General features: G+C 33.9%; 1 protein-coding gene across 1 annotated transcript in view; it reads left to right on the top strand.

Annotated features, from left to right (window-relative positions):
* Positions 1 to 3,115: 3,115 nt before the first annotated feature.
* Positions 3,116 to 26,990, top strand: part of LOC148946116 (BTB/POZ domain-containing adapter for CUL3-mediated RhoA degradation protein 3) — a 58,715-nt gene continuing 34,840 nt past the window's right edge. The window contains exons 1-3 of the mRNA XM_089097785.1: positions 3,116 to 3,367; positions 23,504 to 23,634; positions 24,428 to 24,437. Of these exons, the coding sequence (XP_088953911.1) occupies positions 3,169 to 3,367; positions 23,504 to 23,634; positions 24,428 to 24,437 (340 nt within the window). The 5' untranslated portion in view covers positions 3,116 to 3,168. The remainder of the gene's footprint in view (positions 3,368 to 23,503; positions 23,635 to 24,427; positions 24,438 to 26,990) is intronic.

Below are 26,990 nucleotides of genomic sequence, written 5' to 3'. Positions count from 1 at the left end.
TCTGAGTCACTAGTGTCTCCGTCAGTCAGTTCTACAGGGGAGTATACTACTATAACTTATACCCTGAATTTTCTAGTTATAAAATGAGCAATTAGTATTCTATTATTAATACCTTCCCAACCTAAACAAGACTTAGCAGCTTCCTTATTCATCATGAGCCCTATTCCCTGTCTAATTACCCCATCCTTCCTGCCTGAGTAAACAAATTCTATATCACCTAATTTCATACTTCCTACCCCTGGGATATGAGTTTCTGAAATTCCTAATGAATCCAGTTCGAATCGTCTGAAATCGTCAGTCAAAATGTCGATACGATAATCATTTTTTAATGTCGTAACATTCCAAGTTCCAATTTTCATGTTCTTTAAATCATTGAAATTATTTTCGCCTCAGGATAAGCAATGATCCCGGATACCAGTGCAGGACGGGGATCACATATCTTCTCAAGTCTACACCGAAGTGCTTAAGCCGGCAGAGAACCGGACAGCAAGAAGTCCCTGGGACCACCATGAATGGAGGCTTTGTGCAATCCTGGGCCCATCTTGGTCGCAACATGGTTTTCAGCACTCGGGGATGCTCTTCTATCAACAAGAGTCGAAATCCTGCACAGGACATTCTCAAGCCTATTACCTCCGACTCATTATATATTCATGGCTACAAATATTATACTATTACGGGGATTGGCAACCCATAAAAGATAAATTAGCTAGGAAGGGGTTTCTCAGCCCAAAAAAGCCCATCAAAACAGACCAGACCCAGAAGAATTATCCATTAATCAGAATCCCCTGCGAATGCTGTGTCGTTTACTAGGCTATAATTTCCTCGAGGAGCGCCACTCCTCAAGTGGGAATAGAGTTGACCGCAACGTCCCCAGTTTTGCTGGTACCCCAAAAGGGTCGAAGCATCCCTTTGCAGAGGCTGTTGTCCGTAGATTTGGATCTTACGCCCTGCCACAGTTGTCTTCCTATAGAGAATCCTCTCACGATGGTGTTTTGCATCACCATGCAATTTAACCCATTACTGGGAGAAGGTTTGCAACTCATGGGAATTGTGGACAAACCAGTGGGTCCTTTTGAGTGTACATTTGAGGGGCCTTCTTCCTCCTCCGCCTGTATTTATGACCCCCGTGCGAGGGTGTCCCAGATTCTATTATGGACCCCCAGGGACAAGGTCCCCCCTTGGTCCGTGCCTCCTATAGAGGTACCCAAACACGCAAACTACTTATAAATATATATAACTCACTGAATATATAAGTTATATACAGAAATATAGAACTCACTGAAATATTTAACCTACTACTTATAAATATTTACAACTCACTGAATATATAAGCTATATACAGAAATATAGAACTCACTGACATATTTAACCTACTACTTATAAATATATATAACTCACTGAATATATAAGTTATATACAGAAATATATAACTTACTGACATATTTAACCTACTACCTATAAATATATATAACTCAATGAATATATAAGCTATATACAGAAATATATAACTTACTGACATATTTAACCTACTACTTATAAATATATATAACTCACTGAATATATAAGTTATATACAGAAATATATAACTTACTGAAATGTTTAACCTACTACTTATAAATATATATAACTCACTGAACATATAAGTGATATACAGAAAATATAGAACTCACTGACATATTTAACCTACTACTTATAAATATATTTAACTCACTGAATATATAAGTTATATACAGAAATATATAACTTACTGACATATTTAACCTACTACTTATAAATATATATAACTCACTGAATATATAAGTTATATACAGAAATATAGAACTCACTGATATATTTAACCTACTACTTATAAATATATATAACTCACTGAATATATAAGTTATGTACAGAAATATATAACTTACTGACATATTTAACCTACTACTTATAAATATATATAACTCACTGAATATATAAGTTATATACAGAAATATATAACTTATTGACATATTTAACCTACTACTTATAAATATTTATAACTCACTGAATATATAAGTTATATACAGAAATATACAACTTACTGAAATATTTAACCTACTACTTATAAATTTATATAAATCACTGAATATATAAGTTATATACAGAAATATATAACTTACTGACATATTTAACCTACTACTTATAAATATATATATAACTCACTGAATATATAAGTTATATACAGAAATATATAACTTACTGACATATTTAACCTACTACTTATAAATATATATAACTCACTAAATATATAAGTTATATACATAAATATATAACTTACTGACATATTTAACCTAGTGCTTATGAATATATTTAACTCACTGAATATATAAGTTATATACAGAAATATATAACTTACTGAAATATTTAACCTACTACTTATAAATATATATAACTCACTGAATATATAAGTTATATACAGAAATATATAACTTACTGAAGTATTTAACCTACTACATATAAATATATATAACTCACTGAATATATAAGTTATATACAGAAATATATAACTTATTGACATATTTAACCTACTACTTATAAATATTTATAACTCACTGAATATATAAGTTATATACAGAAATATATAACTTACTGAAATATTTAACCTACTACTTATAAATATATATAACTCACTGAATATATAAGTTATATACAGAAATATAGAACTCACTGACATATTTAACCTACTACTTATAAATATATATAACTCACTGAATATACAAGTTGTATACAGAAATATATAGCTTACTGACATATTTAACCTACTACTTATAAATATATATAACTCACTGAATATATAAGTTATATACAGAAATATATAACTCACTGACATATTTAACTTACTACTTATAAATATATATAACTCACTGATTATATAAGTTATATACAGAAATATATAACTTACTGACATATTTAACCTACTACTTGTAAATATAGGCCTATATAAATATCTTCACTATCCATTTTCTGGCATGCCGGCCCATTTATTGGCGTCTTTTTGTCCCATACCCAGAAACGGAAAACTTGGACGGCAGTAGTGGTCTACATTACCCATTTTTCCAGTTTTCCGGCCCAGTTTTCCAGAAAATACCGAGTGTAGACGCGGCTGAAGAGATAATGTAGAATTCTCTTGATTAATTTAAAACAACAAGAATGAGTGAAAAAACAGTCACTGGGCATGAAATCCCATCTTGTGATCAGAAGACTGTAATAAAAGGAAATCCTTCTCAGTATGTAAAATTGAATGTTGGTGGTAGTTTGTTTTACACTACAATTGGAACCCTGATAAAAAATGATACAATGTTAAGAGCTATGTTCAGTGGAAGGATGGAAGTGTTGACTGATTCAGAAGGTGATGTTTTGTTCATTGAGAGGGTTTTAGGGAGTAAGACAGGAAACTTCAAGAAGACATTGGGTGAAAGACCAGTGATTGATATAGTAAAATTATGTGGGATATTGCCAGATGGCTAATTGAAAATATTGCGGTTTATATGTAAAGAAAAGGGTAAAAGTCTAGATAAGCTGCTTTTTGCTGTCTTGAAAAATAATTTAGATTAGGAAAATAAAACTTTCAGGGATGAACCAACAGACTAAAATATTTCTGGGAAGCTGTTTTGGGTAAAATTCTAGTTTAGCTATTTTCTGCTATCTTGGAAAGGGGCTAGGTAAGGAATATTAAACTTTCAGGGAGGGATCTACAGAATACAGTATGGGTAAATTTTTACCAAATCATATTATTTTATTTTCAAATAAAGTGAATATACCACTTGATGCCTAGTTTATGCTCTTTATGAATATAATAATCATTTTTGTTAGAAATGAATTTTAGCCCCCACCCCTACATATACCAATTCAGGATATATGTTCACATCATTAGGGGGGTGGGGGGAAAGTTTAATCTTACCTCTCATTTACATCAGAAATAAAATTTATGCCCATCCCCCTAATGTGCAAATATATACCCTGAATTGGTATAAATAGGGGTGGGGGTAAAATTCATTTCTGACAAAAATGATTATTATATTTGGAAAGAGCATAAAAAAGGCATTGAGTGGTATGTTTAATTTATTTGTAAGTCAATAATATGATTTGGAAAAAATTTACCAAATTTCTACCAAATCGTATTATTGACTTATGAATAAAGTGAATAGCTACACCATTCAATGCCTTTTTTATGCTCTTTCCAAATATAATAATCATTTTTGTCAAAAATGTATTGTACCCCCACCCCTATAGCCTATACCAATTCAGGGTATATATTTGCACATTAGGGGGTGGGGTAAGGTTTAAACTTACCTCCTTTTTACATCAGAAATAAAATTTGCCCCCCCCCCCTAATGTGCAAATATGTACCCTGAATTGGTATATATAGGGATGGGGGTCAAATTCATTTCCAACAAAAATTATTATTGTATTTGGAAATAGCATAAAAAAAGACATTGAGTGATATATTCACTTTATTCATAAGTCCATAATATGATATGGTATAAATTTACCAAAGTATGTCTTGGGAAGGTATTTTGAAGGGTAAAATTCTATTTTAGCTACTTTTGGCTGTTATAGGCAATGCTATAGCATTGCCTATAGTAAAAGCCATATGGCTCCAATGTTTTATTATTATTATTATTTTTTTCTCAGAGACACTTATTGAAGGGGTCACCTAGTGCTTATGAATATATTTAACTCACTGAATATATAAGTTATATACAGAAATATATAACTTACTGAAATATTTAACCTACCACTTATAAATATATATAACTCACTGAATATATAAGTTATATACAGAAATATATAACTTACTGAAATATTTAACCTACTACTTATTAATATATATAACTCACTGAATATATAAGTTATATACAGAAATATATAACTTACTGACATATTTAACCTACTACTTGTAAATATATATAACTTACTGAATATATAAGTTATATACAGAAATATATAACTTCCTGACATATTTAACCTACTGCTTATAAATATATATAACTCAATGAATATATAAGTTATATACAGAAATATATAACTTACTGAAATATTTAACCTACTACTTATAAATATATACAACTCACTGACTATATAAGCTATATACAGAAATATAGAACTCAATGAAACATTTAACCTGCTACTTCTAAATATATATATCTCACTGAATATATAAGTTATACACATAAATATATACCTTACTAACATATTTAACCTACTACCTATAAATACATATAACTCAATGACTATATAAGTTATATACATAAATATATAACTTACTGACATTTAACTTACTACTTATAAATATATATAACTCACTGATTATATAAGTTATATACAGAAATATATAACTTACTGACATATTTAACCTACTACTTGTAAATATAGGCCTATATAAATATCTTCACTACCCCCCCCCCTCTCATGTCCATCATTCCCCCAAACACATCCAATCAAAATTTTGGGTATAAATTTAGAATTGTGACTTCTGATAAGGAGACATGTTAAGAAAACAATTCTTACTTTAAAATATGTATAATGATCCTAGTTAACATATTATCCAAGGGAGAACCTTTATCATCAAGTCTTTCATTCTTTTTCCAACTTAAAAGGAAAAAAAAAACAATTTCTTCCATGCTAAAATGCAATGCATAAATCTTTTGAAATTGCTGCTATAAATTGTTCAATAGATGGCATTCAGCCTGGTCATTGTTAATTCCATTTTTTTTAATGATCAGTGTCAAAAATACCAATTATTAATACATCCTAACTTCAATTTAAAACCAATGGACTTGGTCAGGATGAACACTCAGATAGACAGCCAGAATGCTTAGATGGCTGGGATGATTGCTATCTATAAAACCAATTTATAGCAGCAGTTTCAAAAGATTTATGCATTGCACTCTGAGCATGGCAAAAATTGTAATTTTTTTCTTTTAAGTTGGAAAAAGAAGGAAACAAGAGGAAAGACTTGACAATAAAGGTTCTCTCCTTGGATAATATGTTAACTAGGATCATTATATGTATTTTAAAGTAAGAATTGTTTTCTTAACATGTCTCCTTATCAGAAGTCACAATTCTAAATTTTTACCAAATTTTAAGATAGCCATTTTGTTCAGCATAGTTGATTTGCAGATAGAAAATATGTTTTTGAGGAGAACCCTCCCCCACAACCCTCAGGTCAAGGGTTTTAAGTTATGTCCTGAGGGCGTATAAGAACAATGTTGGCACAATGTATTATTTATTATTTTTTTCCTTTAGACCAGGGCACTTCATATCGAAGAAGTTGTCATAGATACTTCAAAAAGGGCTCATTCAATTGGAAATTGGAGTGGCCTTTTTAATAGTCAAAAGTGATTGGAAGACTAACATCCCTTCCATGCCCACCATTTACCCAAACATATCCAATCAAAATTTTGAGATAGCCATTTTGTTCAGCATAGTTGATTTCCAGATAGAAATTGTTTTTTTGAGGAGGACAATTCCCCACAGCCCTCAGGGCAAGCGTTGTAAATTATGCCCTGGGGGAATATAAGGTTTTTATAGAAGGCGTCGTTATAGTAACTTCAAGAAAGGCTCATTTGATTGGAAATTCTAAGGGCTATTGCCCTTTTTAATAGTCAAAAGTGATTGGAGGGCAACTAACCCCCCTCTCATGCCCACCTTTTCCCCAAATACATCCAATCAAAATTTTGAGAAAGCCATTTTGTTCAATGTAGTTTTAAGTTCTGTAAATTAGGTCTTTGAGGATGACAACCCCCCCCCCACAGCCCTCAGGGCAAGGGTTGTAAGTTTTGCCCCGGGGGCATATAAGGTTTTGTATAGATAGCATTGTCATAGAAACTTCAGAAAGGGCTCATTTGATTCGAAATTTAAATGGCTAGTTCGCTTTTTATAGTTGAAAGTGATTCTAAGGCAACTGACACCCCTTCCATGCCCACCATTTCCCCAAACACATTCAATCAAAATTTTGATATAGCCATTTTGTTCTGAGCAGTTGAAAGTTCTGGAAATTATATGTTTGAGTAGGACACTCTCCCAACAGTCTTGAGGGGCAAGGGTTATAAGTTATGTCCTGGGAGCATATATGGTTCTCATAGAAAGAATGCTTGTATAAACTTCAGAGAGGGCTCATTTGATTGGACATTGAAAGTTCTAATTCACTTTTTAAGTGTCAAAAGATATTGGAGGGTAACCAGCTCCCCCCCCCTAAACCTTTTTCCCACATGCATTCAATAAAAATTTTAAGATAGCCATTCTGTTGAAAATAGTTCAAAGATCAGATAACAAAAATTCCAGTGTCAACACAACCCCCCAGGGCCCAGGGTTAGGTGTTGTAAGTTATGCCCTAGGGGCATATATGGGTCTTATGGAAGGGATGCTCGTATTAACTCCAGAGAGGGCTCATTTGATTGGAAATTGAAAGTTCTAGTTTGTTTTTTGAGAGTCAAAAGAGATTGGAGGGCACCTAGCCCTTCCCCTCCATACCCTTTATCCCCCAAACCCGTCCAATAAGAACTTTGAGATAGCTTTTTTTTAAAAAATAGTTCAAAGACCATATAAAAAAAAATCCAGGGTCAGCACATCCCCCAGGGCCCAAGGGCAGGCATTGTAAGCTATGCCCTGGGGGAATATATGGTTCTTATTGAAGAGATGCTTGTAAAAACTTCAGAGGGCTCATTTGATTAGAAATTGAAAGTTCTAGTTCAGTTTTTTAAAGTCAAAATTGATTGGAGGGCAACTAGCCCCCTCCCCCCATGCCCCTTTTATCCCCAAATGCATCCAATAAAAATTTTGAGATAGCCATTAAGTTAAAATTGCTCAAAAGTCAGATAACAAAAACTCAGGTGTCATCACAACCACCCAGGGCCCAGGGGCAGCCATTGTAAGTTGTGTCCTGGGGCATATATGGTTTGTATGAAAGGGATGCTTGTGTAAACTTCAGAGAGGGCTCATTTGACTGGAAATTGAAAGTTTAAGCTCACTTTTCAATAATTAAAAGAGATCCAAGGGCAACTAGCCCCCCCCCCCCACGCCTTCTTTTTCCAAACCCATCTGGTGAAAATTTTGAGATAGACATTTTGTCAAAAATAGTTCAAAGGTCGGATAAGAAAAATTTGGTGTCAATACAACCCCCCAGGACTCAGGGGAAGGCATTCTAAGTTATGCCCTAAGGACATGTATGGTTCTTATGAAAGTGATGCTTGTATAAACTTCAGAGAGGGCTCATTTGATTCGAAATTGAAAGTTCGAGCTCCCTTTTTAAGAGTCAAGAGAGTTAAGGGCAACTACCCCCCCCCCTGCTCTTTTTTCCCTAAACCCATATGCTACAAATTTTGAGATAGCCAGTTTTTTGGAAATTGTTCAAAGTGTTGTCCTGGGGGTGTATATGGTTCTTATGAAAGGGATGTTCATATAAACTTCAGAGGGGGCTCATTTGATTGGAAATTGAAAGATCTAGATCAATTTTTAAGAGTCAAGAGATGTCCAAGGGCAACTAGCCCCCCCCCCCCAAAAAAAACACCCTTTTTCCCCCAAGCCCATCGAATAAAATTTTTATAATAGCCATTTCATTAAGAATAGTTCAAAGGTCAGATGAGAAAAATTCTTGTGTCAATGGAACCTGCCAGGGCAAAGTTCTTGTTCACTTTTTAAGAGTCAAAAGAGATCAGAGGGTAACAGCCCCCTCCCCCCTCCTCCACGCCCTAAATCCATCAGATAAAAATTTTGAGATAGACATTTTGTTTTATATTGTTCAAGGTTCTGATAACAAAAAACTTCAGTGTTAACACAGCCCCCCTGGACCCAGGGTTAGGCATTGTAAGTTATGCCTTGGGGGCAAATATGGTTCTTATGGAAGGGATGCTTGTATAAACTTCCTAGAGGGCTCATTTGATTGGACATTTACTTTTTAAAGTTGTAATTCACTCTTTAAGAATCAAAAGTGATTGGAGGGCAACTACCCTCCCCCCACACTCCATTTATTTTTTCCCCACACGCACTTCATATAGAAGTGGTCATTGTATAAACTTCAAAGGGGGCTTATTTGACTGGAAATCGAGATTTCTAGTATCCTTTTTAAGAGTCAAAAGTGATTGGAGGTTAACTGGCCCCCCAACCCCTTTTTTCCCAAATACATCTGATAAAAAATTTGAGCTAGCCATTTTGCTAAAAATAGTTCAAAGATCATATAACAAAAACTCCTTTATATATGACCATTTCATTAAAAATAGTTCAAAGGTCAGATAAGAAAAACTCCTGTGTCAACACCCCCCTAGGGCCCAGGGCAGGTGTTGTAAGTATTGCTCTAGGGGCATATATGGTTCTTATGGAAGGTATGCTTGTATAAACTTTGGTGGTTTCATATGATTGGAAATTGAAAGTTCTTGTTCACTTTTTAAGAGTCAAAAGAGATTGGAGGGCAACTTGCCCCCCTCTCCATGCCCTATTTTCCTCAAACCCATCCAATAAGGACTTTGATAGAGCCATTTTTCAAAATAGTTCAAAGGCCAGATAACAAAACTCTGGAGTTGACACCTCCCCCCAGGGCCCAGGGGGCAGGCATTGTAAGCTATTTCCTGGGGCCGTTTGTGGTTCTCATGAAGACGATACTCGTATAAATTTCAGAAAGGCCTAATATGGATGAAAATTAAAACTTGTACTTTATTTTATCAGGGTAAAAACATATCGTAGGGCAGCTAGCTCCTCTTGTCCTCCACGCCTTTGGGTGTATCGGATGGATAAACCCATCCGATAAAAATTTGAGGTGACAATTTTGTTAAAAATAGTTCAACCATCAGATATTGAAACTCCGGGGTCGACACAACCCCCCCAGGGCCCAGGGACAGGTGTTGTAAGTTATACTCTGGGGGTATATATGGTTCTTATAGAAGGGATGCTCATATAAATTTCAGAGAGGGCTTATTTGATTGAAAATAAAAAGTTCTAGTTCACTTTTAAAGAGTCAAAAGAGACTGAAGCTTTATTAGTCCCCCCACGCCCTTTTTCCCCAAACCCATCTGATAAAAATTTGGAGATAGCAATTTTGTTATAAATAGTTCAACATCAGATAATAAAAACTCTAAGGTTGACACAAACCTATTTTTTCACTTTGATATTGTTACTTTGATACCAGTTTTAATACTTTGATGAATTTTTGATTTTTTTTTTTTTTTTTAAGTTTGATTTTGAAATAAGGAATTTTTAAAAACTTGAAATTTTTTGCAATCAAAAGCAACCAAAAATTAATTAAAGAAAACTTTCCAAAAAATAAGTTTTTCAAAGAAAAGTAAAGGCCATTTTAATCCATAACACAGATTTTTAAGGTCATTAAAGGTCAGGGCCCTCTGGAGGGAGACGTAGTGGAGGTAGTTACTTCAAAATACCTTCCTGGCACATACTTTAGCCTTTAGACCCATCCCTGAAAGTTTCATTTTCCTAACATAACCCCTTTCCAAGATAGCTAAAGTAGAATTTTACCTTTTGAAGTAGTATCTACCTACCTCCACTCCTCTCTCTAGAGGGCATTGAACTTTGATTACCTGTTTTTTATTTATAAAGCAAAACCTTGCAAAATACATCTTTGGTAAAATTCTACTTTAGCTACTTTTGGCTATCTTGGAAATAGGTTTGGTTAGGAAAACAAAACTTTCAGGGATGACTCTACAGGCTAAAGTATGTCCCGGGAAGGTATTTGGAAGTACCTGCCTCCGTTCCTTCTCCCTCTAAAGGGTCCTGACCTTTGATAACCTTTAAAAATCTGCGTGTTATAAAAGTTAAACCTTTCAAAATAGATCTTTTGCTCAAATGAAGTACAGTTCAATTGTTTTCAGCTTCAAAACATTTCTCAATCACAATATATAGAGTTTAAAGACACGTCAAAATATTTACTGAATTAAAAAAAAAAGCATTTATATGGCTTAAAATTCTACACAGATAACAGGAATTGCATTTTCAGAACTAAAGCCAGAGAAAAAGAAACTAATAACTGAAAATTAAGGTAAAATGCTGTTTTGTCAAAATTTAAATAGGATTTGTCATGTAGGCAATTTTCAAGACCCTCTAGAGGGAGAAGCAGTGGAGGTAGGTATTTCAAAATACCTTCCCAGGACATTCTTTAGCCTGTAGACCCATCCCTTAAAGTTTAATTTTCCTAACCTAACTCCTTTCCAAGATAGTTAAAAGTAGCCAAAGTAGAATTTTACCTACATCTTTTGATTTAACAAAGCACAGAGAAACTGTTTTTAGCTTTACAAATTTGCTCAATCCCAATTTAGGTATAGGGTTTCAAAGATGTGTAAATACATGTTCTGAGAGAAAAACCCATTGTTATGGCTTAAAATTCTACTCAAATAACAGGAATTGCATTTTCAAGATTAAAACCTGAGAATAAGTTTGAAAACTGAAAATTAATGCATTATATAGTATAAATTTGGGACCACTTGAGGTCATAAGGAGACAGGTTAAGAAAACAGATTACAGGTGCTTTATATATAACACAGCACTATAGACTGTACAAGGAAATACATATAGAAACCCATCAAATGGGTATTTGCAAGAGATAATGGATTGTAAAGTGTGATTTCTTATTGCATATTTAAACTGCTGTTTTTGGGGGTTTAGGGGGGGGGGGCATAAAATTCTATTTTAGCTACTTTTGGCTATCTTGGAAGGGGGTTAGGTTAGGAAAATGAAACTTTCAGGGGTGGCTCTACAGAATAAGGTATGTCCTGGGAAGGTATTTTGAAGTACCTACCTCCACTCCTTCTCCCTCTAGGGGGTCCTGAAATTTGTTTACATGACAGGTCCTATTGAAATTATGATGAAATAACATTTTACCCTAATTTTCAGTTACCAGTTCCTTCTCTGGCTTTAGTTATGAAAAATGCAATTTCTGTTATTTGAGTAGAATATTGAGCCATAGGCTATCAATGTATTTTTTTTTTTCCAAAATTAAGGAAATGTATTTGCATATCTTTAAGCGTGGGTGCCCATAGGCTGAATTTTAGGGGGGGCTTACCTGATCTAGCACTTCCAGTACTGTATAATTGAAATCTCAAGACAAAATATCATAGGCGGCGCATTAGTGCTGCCTAAGTAAAAAGCAATGTGGGTCCATTATATTGTTTTATTTTTTAGACCAGGGCCCTTCTTATAGAAAGAAATGTCATAGGAACTTCAAAAAGAGCCCGAGGAGGGTAACAAGCTCCCCCACATCAATCACTTCCCAAACACACCCAATCAAAATTTTTAGTTATCCATTTTGTTCAGCGTAGTTAAAGGTCCAGAAATTATGACTTTGAGAATGACAACCTCCCCACACACACAACCCTCAGAGCAGGGGTTGTAAGTTATGCCATGGGGGGATATAAGTTTTTTTTTTATAGAAAGAGTGGTCGTATAAACCTCAGAGGGGGCTCATTTGATTGGTAATCAGAAGTTATACTGGCCTTTTTAACAGTCAAAAGTGCTTGGAGGTCAACCAGCCCCCCCCCCCAATACACCAATGATTTCCCCAAACATATTCAATCATAATTTTTGAGATAAGCATTTAGTTCAGTGTAGTTGAAAGGTCCAGAAATTATGTCTTTGAGGATAACCCCCCCCCCCATATAGCCCTCAGATCAAGGGTTGTAAGTTACGCTCTGGGGGTATATATGTTTTTTATAGAAATGGTGGTCGTATAAACTTCAAAGATGGCTCATTGGATTGGTAATCAGAAGTTATTGTGCTTTTTTTAAGAAGTGATCAGAAGGCAAACACCCCCCCCCCCCATACACGCACACACGTTGCATTTTCCTGAAACGTATCTGATAGAAATTTTAAGATGCTGTTGTTTTAGAAACTTCAAAAAGGGCTCAGTCAGTTGGTAATTGAGAGGGCTAGTGCTCTCTTTAATAGTCAAAAGTGATTGCATCCCCCCCCCATGGCCATCATTTCTCCAAACACATCCAATCTAAATTTTGTGAAAGATATTTTGTTTGACATAGTTTAAAAGCCCAGAAATTATGTCTTTGAGGACGAGAACCTCATCACAGTCCTCAGGGAAAGGGTTTTAAGGTATGCCCCATGGGCATTTAAGGTTTTTATGGAAATGGTGGTTGTATAAACTTTGGGGGGGGGGGTTCATTGGATTGGAAGTTGAAGAGCCATTTTAAGAGTCAAATTTATCAGAGGGTAGCTATACCTCAACCCCACGTCATATTTTCCTCAAATGCATGCAATAGAAACTTTAACATAGCAATTTGTTAAAAAATAAACCAAAGATCTCATAACATGGCCTATGGGTTTGATACAACCCCCCAGAGTATGGGGGTAAGGGTTTTAAGTTATGCCTCGGGGGGATGTAAGATTTTATTAAGAGGTGGTCTTGTGAACTTTAGAGGAGGCTCATTTGATTGGAAATGCATAGTTCTAGTTCTATTTTAAGAGTCAATCTTGATGGAGAGAAAATAGCCCCCCACCCCTGATATCCTCTTTTCCCCAAACACATTTGATCGAAATTGTGAGAAAGTCATTTTGTAGCCAATAGTCCAAAGAGAATATAACAACGTCTTCAGTAAACAAACATAAGACATATTTAGGCAGATGTTGAACTAAATCAAAACAAACTATGAAAATGTGGATTTTCAAAACGTTGTCCAAGCAATATCTCAAGAACAAGTTATATTATTAAGTTAGGTTTTTAAGGGTAAGTTGTAGGGGATTTTGAACTAACCAGAAGGCAAGATGTGTATACTTTTAGTACTACAACTATAGTTACTGTAACTAATGACTCCAAGAGTAATAAGGTGAATCTTCTAGGAAATGTTTAGGGGGCGTTCCAATTAAACAAAAAAAAAACTGTAAACATGCTTTCAAAAAGGTATATAAGCAATATCGTAGGACGCACTACTCTGTAATACGTAGAAACCTCATTGAAACATTTAACGAAGCTAATTTGATCAAAAATTAAAAGTTTTAGTATTCTTTCTAAGAGTAAAAGAGATTGGAGGGCAATCAGCCCGTCTCTCAAGCCAATTTATCCTAAACACATCTAGTCAAAATTTTGAGACGACTATTTTGTTCAGCATAGTAGAATGGTCCAACTACTATGTCTTTAGGGATATTGGGCATGTCAACCCCACCCCCCAATTATGCCAAAGATTCCTATAGAAAAAGAAACTGAAAAGATATAAAATTTTTTTTTTTTTCATGAAAATGACTGTAAAAAAAACGAACAGAAATTCATCTAAAAAAACTTTTTCCACAAAACAAGTTTTTCAAAGAAAAGTAAAGAGCTCCATTAAGCCAAAAATGGGCAAAAATGAAGTCAAGTAACCATCCAAGTGTAAAACTACCACAAATCACTATCAATAAATAAATGAAACTCAAAATGAACAGAAATTAGAATAAATACGAGAGTAAAACTCGAAACAAACAAAGACTAACATGAGCAGGGCTGATAACCCCCATGCCTTCTCAAGACCAGAACATAATTTGCGCTTTACTGAAAACAAAATATGTTTTAAATGTTTTCACTTTTATTACTTAAATAAATAAAAAAACCGTTTTTACTCACTTTTTTACCCATTTTTTATTTTAAGGAATAAATATCAGTATAGGTAAATTAAAATGACAATCCACAGTCATTTTTTTTTCAGTAAAGCCTAAGTTATGTTCTGGTCTTGAGAAGGCATGGGGTTTGTCAGACCTAGTAATGTTAATTTTTGCTCGTTTTGAGTTTGACTCGGCTATTTATTATAATTTCTGGTTGTTTTGAGTTTCATTTAGTTGTTGATAGTGATTTGTGGTAGTTTTGCGCTTGGAAGACTACTTGACTTTTTTTCTGCCCATTTTTGACTTAACAGAAGTATTTAATTTTCTCCAAATACTTATTCAGTGGAAAAAGTTTTTTAAATCAATACAAGTATATGACATAGTCATTCAGCTAGGGGGGCTGGCGCCCCCATGCCCCCTCGAATGGGCGCCCATGTCTTTAAAACCTTATAAATTGGGATTGAGCAAAGTTGTGAAGCTAAAAACAATTTTGTTGTACTTCATTTAAGCAGAAAATCTATTTTTCAAGGTTTTGCTTTTATAACACACAGGTTTTAAAAGGTCATCAAAGGTCAGGGCCCTCTAGAGGGAGAAGGAGCGGAGGTAGATACTTCAAAATACCTTCCCAGGACATACTTTAGCCTGTAGACCTATCTCCTAAAATTACCTTAAATCGCATTGTCCAGCGAAATAAGGAAAGATCCTGTAGAGTCGCTGGTCAGTGACGATAGGGAGCCACTGATTCGGCGGTGTCCCACTCTGTTTTCCATGGTTTGGTGGACCAATACTTATCAATGGCGATCTTGAATGCATTGACAGAGGGAGCGGCGACAGCTGCATTGGGAAGACTGTTCCAGGGGCCCAACACTATTGGACAAGTTGTGGTTGCGGAGTCTGCTGTGAGCTCTCTTCCTGAGAAGCTTCTTACTATGCCCTCTTGTCCTGGATGATTCGTCAAGTTGGAAAGGACTCTGAGAAGAGGAATCTCTGAAAGTTTATTTATCGTAACCAAACCCCTTTCCAAGATAGCCAAAAGTAGCTAAAGTAGATTTTACTGGGAAAGGTACATAGGTTAGGTTACATATTTAATGTATGCTATATTTTACCCCCTCCCCCCCCCCCAAAGTGCAAATATATAGCCTAAATTTGTTTCTAAACTATTATATTTTCATCCTATTATATTTTATTTCATTAGCATTAACTAAACTTTACTTCTTTTGTGTGTTATATATAATGCACCAGTACCAAAAACAGTTTTTACTTCATAATATAGAAAAATAATCCTAGATAACATATTTTCCAGGGGGAGAACCTTTATCCTCACTTCTTGTTTTTCCAGTTTTTCTAAGAAATTCACAAATTTCCTTGAACCAATATATTAACAGAGTATATATTTCCACCCCTCTAATATACAAATACATACCCAGAATTGCATTCTGAATCTAAATATAACCTTCATTTGTATCACAATTGAACATTTGTGATGCAAATGAAGATTATATTTAGATTCAGAATGTAATTCTGGGTATTTATTTCCACATTAGGGGGTGAGAGTATATACTCTGTTAATATATAGGTTCTAAGATATTCATGAATTTCTTAGAAAAACTGGAAAAACAAGGAAAGAAGTGAGTATAAAGCTTCTCTCCCTGAAAAATATGGGACCTAGGATTGTTTTCCATATTCAGAAGTAAACATTGTTTTCTTAATTTGTCTCCTTATGACCTGGAGTGGTCCCAAATTTATACCCATTATATTGTTTTTTCAAAATTCTGATAGGTATAGACATGCCAAGTAGGCAAATTTCTAAGACTTGGAAATCAGAAAAGAGTTAATATAAAGGCTTGGTAATACCTAATATAGATGTATGAGCAGTCCACCACATTAGGAGACATGTTAAGAAAACAATTCTTACTTTGTAATATGCACAATAATACTAGTTGAATTTAGTGAATTTCTTAGAACCTATATATTAACAGAGTATATACCATTATGCATCACAAATGAACTTTACACCCAACCCTAAATCTATCCAAATCAGGGTATATATCTGTACATCATGGGGGTGGGGGTAAAGTTCATTTTTGATGCAAATGAAGGTTATATTTAGATTCAGAATTTTATTCTGGGTATATATTTACACATTAAGTTGATGGGGTATATATATATGCTGTTAATATATAGGTTCTAAGAAATTCTTAAATTACTTGGAAAACAAGGCATGGAGTGAAGTGAAGGCATGAACTAGGATTATTGTACATATTAAGAAGTAAGAATTGTTTTCTTAACATCCTTATGTGGTGGACTGCTCATACATCTATACCCAATACCTTCACGGTGTATGGTTTTGGCCCTGGATTAATCACTGAAAATTTTATTTTCGTAACCTAACCCCTTTCCAAGATAGCAAAAGTAGATGAACTAGAATTTTACCAGTTATAAACGTGAAACCTTGCAAAATAGATCTTCTGCTTAAATGAAGTACAAAAAAGTATTTTCAGCTTAACAACTTTGCTTAATCCGAATTTACGAGGTCTCAAAGATCTGCAAATACATTTCCTTAATTTAAAAGAAGAAAAACCTATCAATATGGCTTAAAATTTTACTCAAATAACAGGAATTTCATTTTCAGAACTAAAATCAGAGAAAAATAAAACCTGAAAATTAAGGTATACGGTAATGCTGTTTTGTCGAAATTCCAATTGGTCAAAAACTGTCAAATAGGCAAATTTCTAAGACATAGAAATCAGGAAAGGGTTAAAATACAAAATAGGTTGGCAATTTCTTCCTGGAGCATGTTTTTGGCCCTGGATTCATTACTGAGAGTTTTATTTTCCTAACATAACCATTTTCTAAGATTTCAAAAAGTAGCTATATATATATATATATATATATATATATATATATATATATATATATATATATATATATATATATATATATATATATATATATATATAAGCCTAGACAAATTTTTCTAACCAACTATATTGCTATTGGACTTATGGGGATGGATTGGACTTAGTTAATGCATTTCAAATTATTAAAGGTGTTGATAATTTGTCTTTTAGTGATTTCTGTCAGTTTAGCCCTTATTCACCCACACAGCAAATTTCATTAAAATTGTATCAAAAAAGGGTTTTAAGAAAGGTTGGACAGGGTTCTTTTGTAAATCAGTCCATTAGATTGTGGAACATGTTACCTGATCATGTAGTTTCAAGAAATAATGTTACAGCTTTTGAAAAGCTTTGGTTGGAACCTCTTTTTATGAAGGGCAGTATATAGAACCATAATATTTATGGCATTTCTGGGATTTGTTTTACTCAGTGCCCCTAAAAAAAAGTTTAATGAATCTTTTTTTTGTGTATTCTGGTGTATTTGCTTTTTTTTGGTTTTGTATTATGTTTAGTCTAAGTAGTTTATTAGTTAATTGTGAACCAATGAATACTCAGGGGCTCAGTTCTTGTATATTGTCTTTTGTGTATTATTGCTTATTATTTTGTTTAGTGTTAACTTGTAACAAGACAAGCCTACGGCTTACTCCGTTTTGTTTAAAATAAATAAATATTATTGACAATGTATATATAAAATGTCTAGATTATCCAACCAGTTGGCTATTAGATTTCACTTATATATATATACACTTCAGTCTGAAATAGCCATCAATTCAGTTCTATATACACTAAGGAAATAGCTAACTAGTTGGCTATTAAGATCCCACTTATGTATAAACTTGAGTTTAAATAAGCCAAACTAGTTAAAAGCTGACTAGTTGGCTAATTTAAACTCAAGTTTAAATATAAGTGGGGTCTTAATGGTCAACTAGTTGGCTAATTCTGGTGTATTTAGAACTTTATTGGTAGATGACTAGTTTGGCTGATTTAACTCAAGTTTTCCTTAGCATATTTGCGCATAATTTCTTTTCTGTCTTTTCTTCTTTTCTTTTCTGTCTTTAATTCCTTATTGTTTTTTTTCAAATTATGTTGGGAATCCCTCCTCCATGATAAACGTTTCACTGAAATCCTTCCCACCCCACACAAGTGGAAAGTTGCTCCTGCAGGGAATTCCCTTTGGAGGATTTCTCCTAAGAAAAGTTCTCTTTCCCATGGAAAACCTCCATAAAGTTACAACCCTTCTGAAAATTTTCCCCAGAACATTTCTGCATGTTAAATTTAGTCAGCAAAGACAAAGTAAGACAAACAAAAAGAATTTTGTATTGGAATTCTGGTGAATTCCCCCTTTGTAAAATTTCCTCCCAATTGAAAATCCCCCTAAGCAAAAAATTACCCCCCCCTCCCCCATCCAAAAAAATGATTGTTTAATTCCCAATAACAAATGCTATACATATACATAAACAATGAATACATTTTGAAACTTACAGCTCTCTACCCAGGAGCTATGAGGGATCATGTTATCCCCAAAGGCATATTTATCTGACCTTTCAACTATGCTGAACAAAATGGCTATCTAAAAAAATGGCTATGACTTTAGGAAAAAAGGGATGGGGGAGGGGAGCTAACTTCCCTTCGATCTTTTTGGTTTCTTAAAAAGGGCACTAAAACTTCTGACTTCCAATCGAATGAGCACTTTCCCAATCTTTTAGGATCACTGGTTTGATACAATCACCCCCAGAAAAAGAAACAAATAAACTCTCATCAAAAATTGGGCAAATTTTCTCAGGCTTGTAACTTTTGATGGGTAATGTTAAACTCGATGAACTTTATATATTTTGAATCAGCAACAAAGTTCAATTCTTTTCATGTATCTGTTGTTACGAAAGCTCTGTTTTTATAGTTTTGGTTAACTATTGAGCTGCATCACTCCTTACTTACAGTTCATTACCATGAACTGTTTGATTAAACTTTTGGGTCTTTTGATTTATTTTAGTGTGTCTATTTCAAATAAAAGTGCGCTATGGTCTTTTTCAGCTACAAAATATGTGATATTTCGAAGTATGGTTTTAAAAGAAATTTTTTTAGGAATTCTAGAAAATTCCCTCAGTGTAAAGTTTCCCCAGGAAAGCTCGTCCCCGGAAAATCCCCCCTCCCCAAGAAAATTTTCACCCTGGAAAACTCCCCAAGCAGAAAATCCCCCTCCCCAAAGAAAAAAACCTGTATACTTCCCAATAACAAATACTCTACATAAGCAATGGATAAATTTCGTAATTTGCAGCCCTCTACCCAGTAGCTATGAAGGATCATGTTATCTGCAAATACATATATATTGGACCTTTAACTGTGCTGAACAAAAAGGCTATCTCAAAATTTTGATCGAATGATTTTGGGAAAAAAGGGGCATGGGAGGGGGGCTAGCTTCCCTTCAGTAGGCTATGTATGGTCACTTAAAAAGGACACTAGAACTTCGATTTGTTGTCAAATGAGCCCTCTTCCAATCTTTTAGGATCACTGGTTTGGTACAATCACTCTTGAGAAAGGAAACAAATAAACACTCCTCTGAAATTTGGGCAAATTTTCTCAGGCTTTTAACTTTTGATGGGTAATGTTAAACTCAATGAACTTAATATGTTTTAAATCAGCAACGAAGTTCAATTCTTTTGATGTATCTATTGTTATGAAAGCAATTTTTAGAGTTTCGTTTGCTATTGAGATGCATTGCTCCTTACTTACACTTTGTCACCATGAACTGTATGATTAAACTTATGAGTCATTTGATTTGTTTTTGTTTGCCTATTTGAAATAAAATCACATTATGGTCTTTTTTCAGCTATGAAATATATGATATTTCAAAGTATGGTTTCATCAAAGTTGGGCCAATTTGCAATTCAGTGTGGAAAGTTCACCTTTCTGGCATTTTAATGAGTTTGGAGCCCATAAAGGGTAAGAAGGACGAGACTTTGTTGTTCGAAAACTGATATTTCTGTGAAAGAGACAGCTTTATTTGATGAGTTGTAGTCCTCCTGCAAGCAGCCATGGTTGTTGAAATCATCAAAAACAGAATTGTATTTTCATTTTCACTCCTTTCTATTATCACCTCTGCTATGTTGGTACTACTATATTTATTATTCAAAGAATCGGATTTTAATGTGCTGCTGATTCTTCATATTTGTATAGGCACCAATAGTGTAAATTTCACCAGGATTGGGAGACAGAATTAAATGAGAAATTTGGCTCCTGGCAAAAAGTGCTGCACTACCGTGTGTCCTAGCTGTTGATCAATCCTTCCTATAAATGTTGGAACCAGGTATCCTTATCTGGTGGAGGGAGTGAAATCTAATCTCTTATGCATAGTTAAAATCCGCATTATTCCATAAATTCAATCAACTAATTCATTTAATCTATCATACAATTCACCAACAGCCATATTCCATTGAAGAATTTTAACACTGCTCATAGTTTGCTGTGAAGAACTCCCTTTAGTGATGATGCTGTTTTGTCTTTGGTTTGTTATTGCACCACCATTCTCTCATTTCCCTTGTTTTCTGTTGAGGAGGATATGGTTTGAGCTGCTGTTGGATTATGTCAGACTTTGATGTAGTTACTTCTGAGTAAAGACCTTCCATTTTGACATTGACAACTTTTCATATATAATAAAATTTGCTGTTGGCAATATTTAAAGGATCTTTGCTCTTCTTTAGTGTGAAGGACAAAATTTTTCTGGAGTGAGCAATGTCCCCAATCTTTACAGTCCTTGCCAAAAATATCGGTCTTGGTACAAATATAAGTGGAGTGGGAGTCACTTCCACATTTTTGGAATAATCAGTTCCCTTTATTGTAAATCTTTAAGTTGTATTATGCAGCAGGCATCTTGAGCCTAGTGGTTTTCGGCTTGATGAGATTGTTATTTATATTCAGCCCATATGACAAAATAGTTGAATGTTTGGAATTGAAAACATTTAATTTAACATTCAGCCAAAACATGAAAACAAAATTTAATGTCCAATAAAATAAAATAGAAACACTGCAAAAGCAAAAACTAAAACAAATATATTTTTTTTTTTTTTTAGAGAAATGCACTGTTGTTACTGGTGGAGGAATAGAGGTGCTATGGAGCTTTTTCAATTTATTTAGAACATGGTATTAGATTTTACTTAGCCTTATTTCACCTTTCTCTATTAAGACTAAATTTTTTTTTCTCATTTCAGTCCCCTATTTTGAATCTCATTTCCAATTTTTAGAGTTAACCACAAATATTCTAACTTCGCCAAGTTTAACTGCATTAGATGGCTTTTCGAAAACACGGATTGCAGGGATGGAAAATTTATCATCATATCCTATTTTTTTTTTCATGGTAGGTCTTGATATAATTAAATAAAAGAGAAGTTTTTCAGCTCGAAGTAAGGAGCAACATTAAAACTTGAAATGAACAGGAACTATTCCATATATGAACAGGGCTGCCCCTTGCTCAACCCTCGCTCTTTACGGAAAAGTCTTAAAGTTCTTTGAAAATATTTCTCATTCAAATTCAACAGCCTTTGTGTAGTCTTTATTAACGAATTATTACAAAAAAGTCAAACTTTTGTTTAAAGAGCAAAGAGGTTGAGGAAGGGGCAGCCCCCCTCATGTGAGAAAAAAATCATGTTTGTTTTAAGTTTTAATGTTGCTCCTTACTTTCAGTTGAAAAACTTTTAATTTAATTTCTGACCATTTTTCAAATTATGTCAGGAAATCGCCACCCCTGCCTCTCCCACGTGTAAAATTTCCCCTCGAATATTCTTTCTGGAAACTTCCCTCTCTATGGAAAATTCTTCCTGTAGAAATTCTCCCCCACAGAAATATCCATATATTTCCCAATAACAAGTACTATACATGAAAAGTTCACTTACATGAACAATGGGCCAAATGCACAATTTACAGCCATTTCCGCAGGGGCTAAGCGAGTCATGTCATCTCCAAAGTCATAGTTATTGGACCTTTCAACAGTGGCATAATTTCGTCAAAATTCTGGGGGGACGGATAAAGTTGCAGTCAATTTTCCCAAATCAAGCAAAAATGACAGTGAAAACTGTAAGGCTATCTTAAAATTCCCAGTCTGATATCTTTGGGAAAAGAAGGCATTGGAGGGGGTTGTTGCACTCCAATCTCTTTGGTCACTTAAAAAAGGCACTAGAACTTTTGATTTCCGTTTGAATGAACCCTCTCCCGATCTTCTAGGACCATTTAGTCGATACGATTATCCATGGGGAAAACAAAAAATAACAAATAAACGCACCTCTTTCTTCTGGCAAGGAATACAAAATTCCACATTTTTGTACATAGGAGTTTGAACCTCTAGAATTCTACAATTCTCTAATATGCTGTATCTGTTCGTGTGATTTTCATTAAGATCTCTTGACTTTTTGGGAATTTCCCCCCTTTTTTTCGAAAATCACGGCCCAGAATTTTCTCGGGCTTGTAGCTTTTGATAGGTAGCATTAAAGTTAATGAATTTTATATATTTGGAATCAGTATAAAAAGTCAATTTTGTTGATGCATCTGTTGTTATTAAGATCTTGTTTTATAGAGTTTTGGTTATTATTGGGCTGACTCGTTCCTTACCCACAGTTTCTTACCACTAACTGTTAGATCATTGTGGTCTTTTGTCCTCTGTCTTAAGTGGTTTTGTGCTCCAACCCATGTAGGGGCTTCCACAACTTCAAGTGACCTCGTTATTACCAGGGCTGTGATGGCATTCAAAGTTATTATTTCTTGTTTTGAAATCGTAGTTCTTCCCATCATAGTTCTGGAAGAGAATTTGTCCCTACCTTAAATTTGTTTTCTGAGTTATTTGCCTTTAAAGACGTTGGAGGTCCTTTTCACAAAAGGTAATGTATTTTTAAGGAATTATCTTTGTAAGGTCTTTTTCAGGAGAAACTAGATCTTCATGACTGTATAGTTGTTAATCAGAAGTTGTGTTGACGTTTGATTCTTCCATAGCTACAGATGAGCTTCGTGGCGGGCTATAACTGACAATTATGTAAGAAAGAAGCATAAGTGATTAATTATAGCATTTTTTTTCACAGGATGGATTCTTATTGACAGGAGTGGGAAACATTTTAACACAATCTTAAATTTCCTTAGAGATGGAATTGTTCCCTTGCCCGAATCCCAAACTGAGCTGATGGAGATACTAACTGAGGCCAAATATTACTTTGCCTTATCTCAGGCCAATTTTGTATTTTTATTCTAAAAAATTTTTTTATCGAGAGAGATATAGCCAATGATCCAGTTCTCGTCTAGTTTGTATAATACAATAGATTTGGTATTAAATTATGTCACATTATTAAATTAGAAAAGCATGCTTGAAAAGGGGAAGGTATATGATCTGGAGATGATTTCATTTTTTTTTTTTATTGACTTCTCATCACACCTCTTCATCCTAATTATGCCTAAGCAATTTAGTCTTCTTAATATTAGCTTTCAAATCTTTTTTCTTGCCCTGAATTTTAGAAACTTAAGAAAATTTATTGATTTTGCTTAAACTGTATTAATGTGATAAACTGCATGTATATCTTCTGTAACTATATGCAAAACTTGCCCTAGTCACTGCTGTCTGTGTCAGCTGGCTCTACCAGAGCATGACGACTGAGTCAATTGTTAATACTTTTCCAACCTAAACAAGATTTTGAAGCTTCCTTATTCATCTTGAGCCCTACTCCCTGTCTGTATACCCCATCCTTACTATCTTAATAAATAAGTTTTATCAACCTAATTTCATGTTTGCTAGCCCTGGGATATGAGTTTCAAGAGCTTCTGACAGGTACACCTTAAAACTTTTAAGGTCGTCAGTTTATATGACAACATTATAGTTGCTTTTCAATGTTATGACTTTACATAAAACAAGTTTCGTATTGTTTAAATAATTGAAACTGTTACTGTCTCAAGAAATGTAAAGAATCCCAGCAATTCAGGCCAGAGACCACTAATTTCTTTTCAGTTCTCCACAGTGTGCTTCAGGTAGCCTGCAACCAGAGAGCGAGAAATCCCACGGGCTACCAATTGAACGTAGGCTTTATGTGGCCCTTGGCCTATCGTGGTCACTACCTGGTTCTACCAAGTGCTGATGAACTATCGCTAGAATCGTCACCCTGCACAAGTAATCCTAACCTGTTTCATTGGACTTATAATGTGTTTGTTCCAACAGATATTTTGTGTGATGGGGAGGTAACCCTCAATGAATTACATGGTCGAGAAGAGCTTAAACAGCCCACAACCCCCCCCCCCCCCTCTAAAAAAAAGCTCACTAAAACAGACAAAACCCAGAAGACCTAGCCATTGCTCAAAATCCAGTGAAACGCTATTTCGTTTACTAGGCTATAATTATGTGCTCCTGAAGAACACCTTGCAACGCTGTATAGCTAGGTAAATTCTTGATAGGTTCACAGTGACATTGGTGTGAGGCTATGCTGAGCTCTTCCACTCGAGAATAGGAACGAAGGGAGGAGCTTAGGATATGGTGCAGACCCGCAACAGCCCCACAAATTCGTTTTACTCTAGCCTTTTATGCCCAGCATATCCCTGTTAGGGAACTCTGACTTGTGAATGGGCTGTTTCATGAGATCTATGAGAAACTCAACACTGTTATTCCTGGCACTGCTAGCCTTTGTGATGGCTCTGTAAGTAACTTCTAACAACATCGATTAAAATTGTTAGCCTTTACTGTTGTTTCTAATTTCTTCATACCAAGCAAATTCTTTTGTTGTTTGATACCAGATTTGGTTATCCCTCAAGAAACGTTGCTGCTTCTGCTGGATTCTGATGTTTTTAAATATCTGAACACTGATTTTGCCAGTTTTGTTAAATCGTCAGGGATGCAATATGCATATACATATATATATATATATATACATATATATATATATATATATATATGCATATACATATATATATATATGCATACATATATATACATATATATATATGCATATACATATATACATATATACATACATATATGTATATATATATATATGCATATACATATATATACATATACATACATATATATATACATATGTATGTATATATACACATATATATGTATATGCATACATATATATATATATATATGTATGTATACATATATATGTATATACATACATATATATGTATATATATATATATATATACATATATATATATATATACATATATATATATATATACATATATATATACATATATATGTATGCATGTATACATATGTATATGCATACATATACATGTATATACATATATATACATATATATGCATGCATATACATATATATATATACATACATATATATATATATATATATATATGCATATACATGTATAAGAAAGCAAATACATATATATGTATATGCATACGTATATATATACATATATGTGTATGCAGATGGATATATAGTATACAATAGTAAGCACACCTATATTGTATAAGAAATGTATGCATATACATATAGATGTATATGCAAACAAAATTAACTCTTACGTATACTAGACATCTATATCTATCGTTTTTGTTTTTGCATACGAGAATATCCCAATATGCCAATTTTTCTCGAAAAAATATGGAGGGTGTTTTTGAGAACATACATACATAAATACATACACAATTATTACATCATATATGTATATGCATACATATATATGTATATATATATGTATGCATATACATATATATGTATATGCATACATGTATATGTATATGCATACATATATATGTATATATATATATATGCATATACATATATATGTATGCATATACATATATATGTATATGCATACATATATATACATATATATATGTATGCATATACATATATATGTATATATATATGTATATGCATACATATATATGTATACGCACACATATGCATGCATATACATATATATGTATATGCATACATATATATATACATATATATGTATGCATATACATATATATGTATATATATATGTATATGTATACATATATATGTATATATATATGTATGCATATACATATATATATATATATATATATATATATATATATATATATATATATATATATATATATATATATATATATATGCCGCGGAGGAGTTCCGGCCGGGGCCGGGAGCCAGCAGCGAAGCCGCCGGGCTCGGTACTATATATAAATATATATATATATATATATATATATATATATATACACACACGTATATCCATATATATATATATATCCCGGTGGCTATCGCCGCTGGTCATGCGGCACGCTGGCACACGGTCAGGCTTATTGATTCTCACTGTCGCTGGTCTTCTAAACGTGCAAGACAATTTGGAGCCTTTTCTTGATGTCATGACGTCCAAATGGACCTTAAATTGAGGCAGTTACACTTTGTTGTTTCTTTTGTTCTTTATTGGACCTTCAACTTTTGCCTCGGCTTGTCTTCTGTCATTATGAAAGACATATTGCCGAACCTTTGTTTCTTTCAATTGTCCAGGTGGTGGGACAAAAACTTTTTTTTGCCTTGGCTTGTGTTTTGTCATTATGGCGCG

Source organism: Artemia sp. Qi Xiang Cuo, chromosome 12 (assembly GCF_049724085.1).
Source record: "Artemia sp. Qi Xiang Cuo chromosome 12, ASM4972408v1, whole genome shotgun sequence".
NCBI classification, from domain to species: Eukaryota; Metazoa; Arthropoda; class Branchiopoda; order Anostraca; family Artemiidae; genus Artemia; species Artemia sp. Qi Xiang Cuo.
Note: the sequence above shows the minus strand (reverse complement) of the source record. Positions and strands in the feature narration are given on the sequence as shown.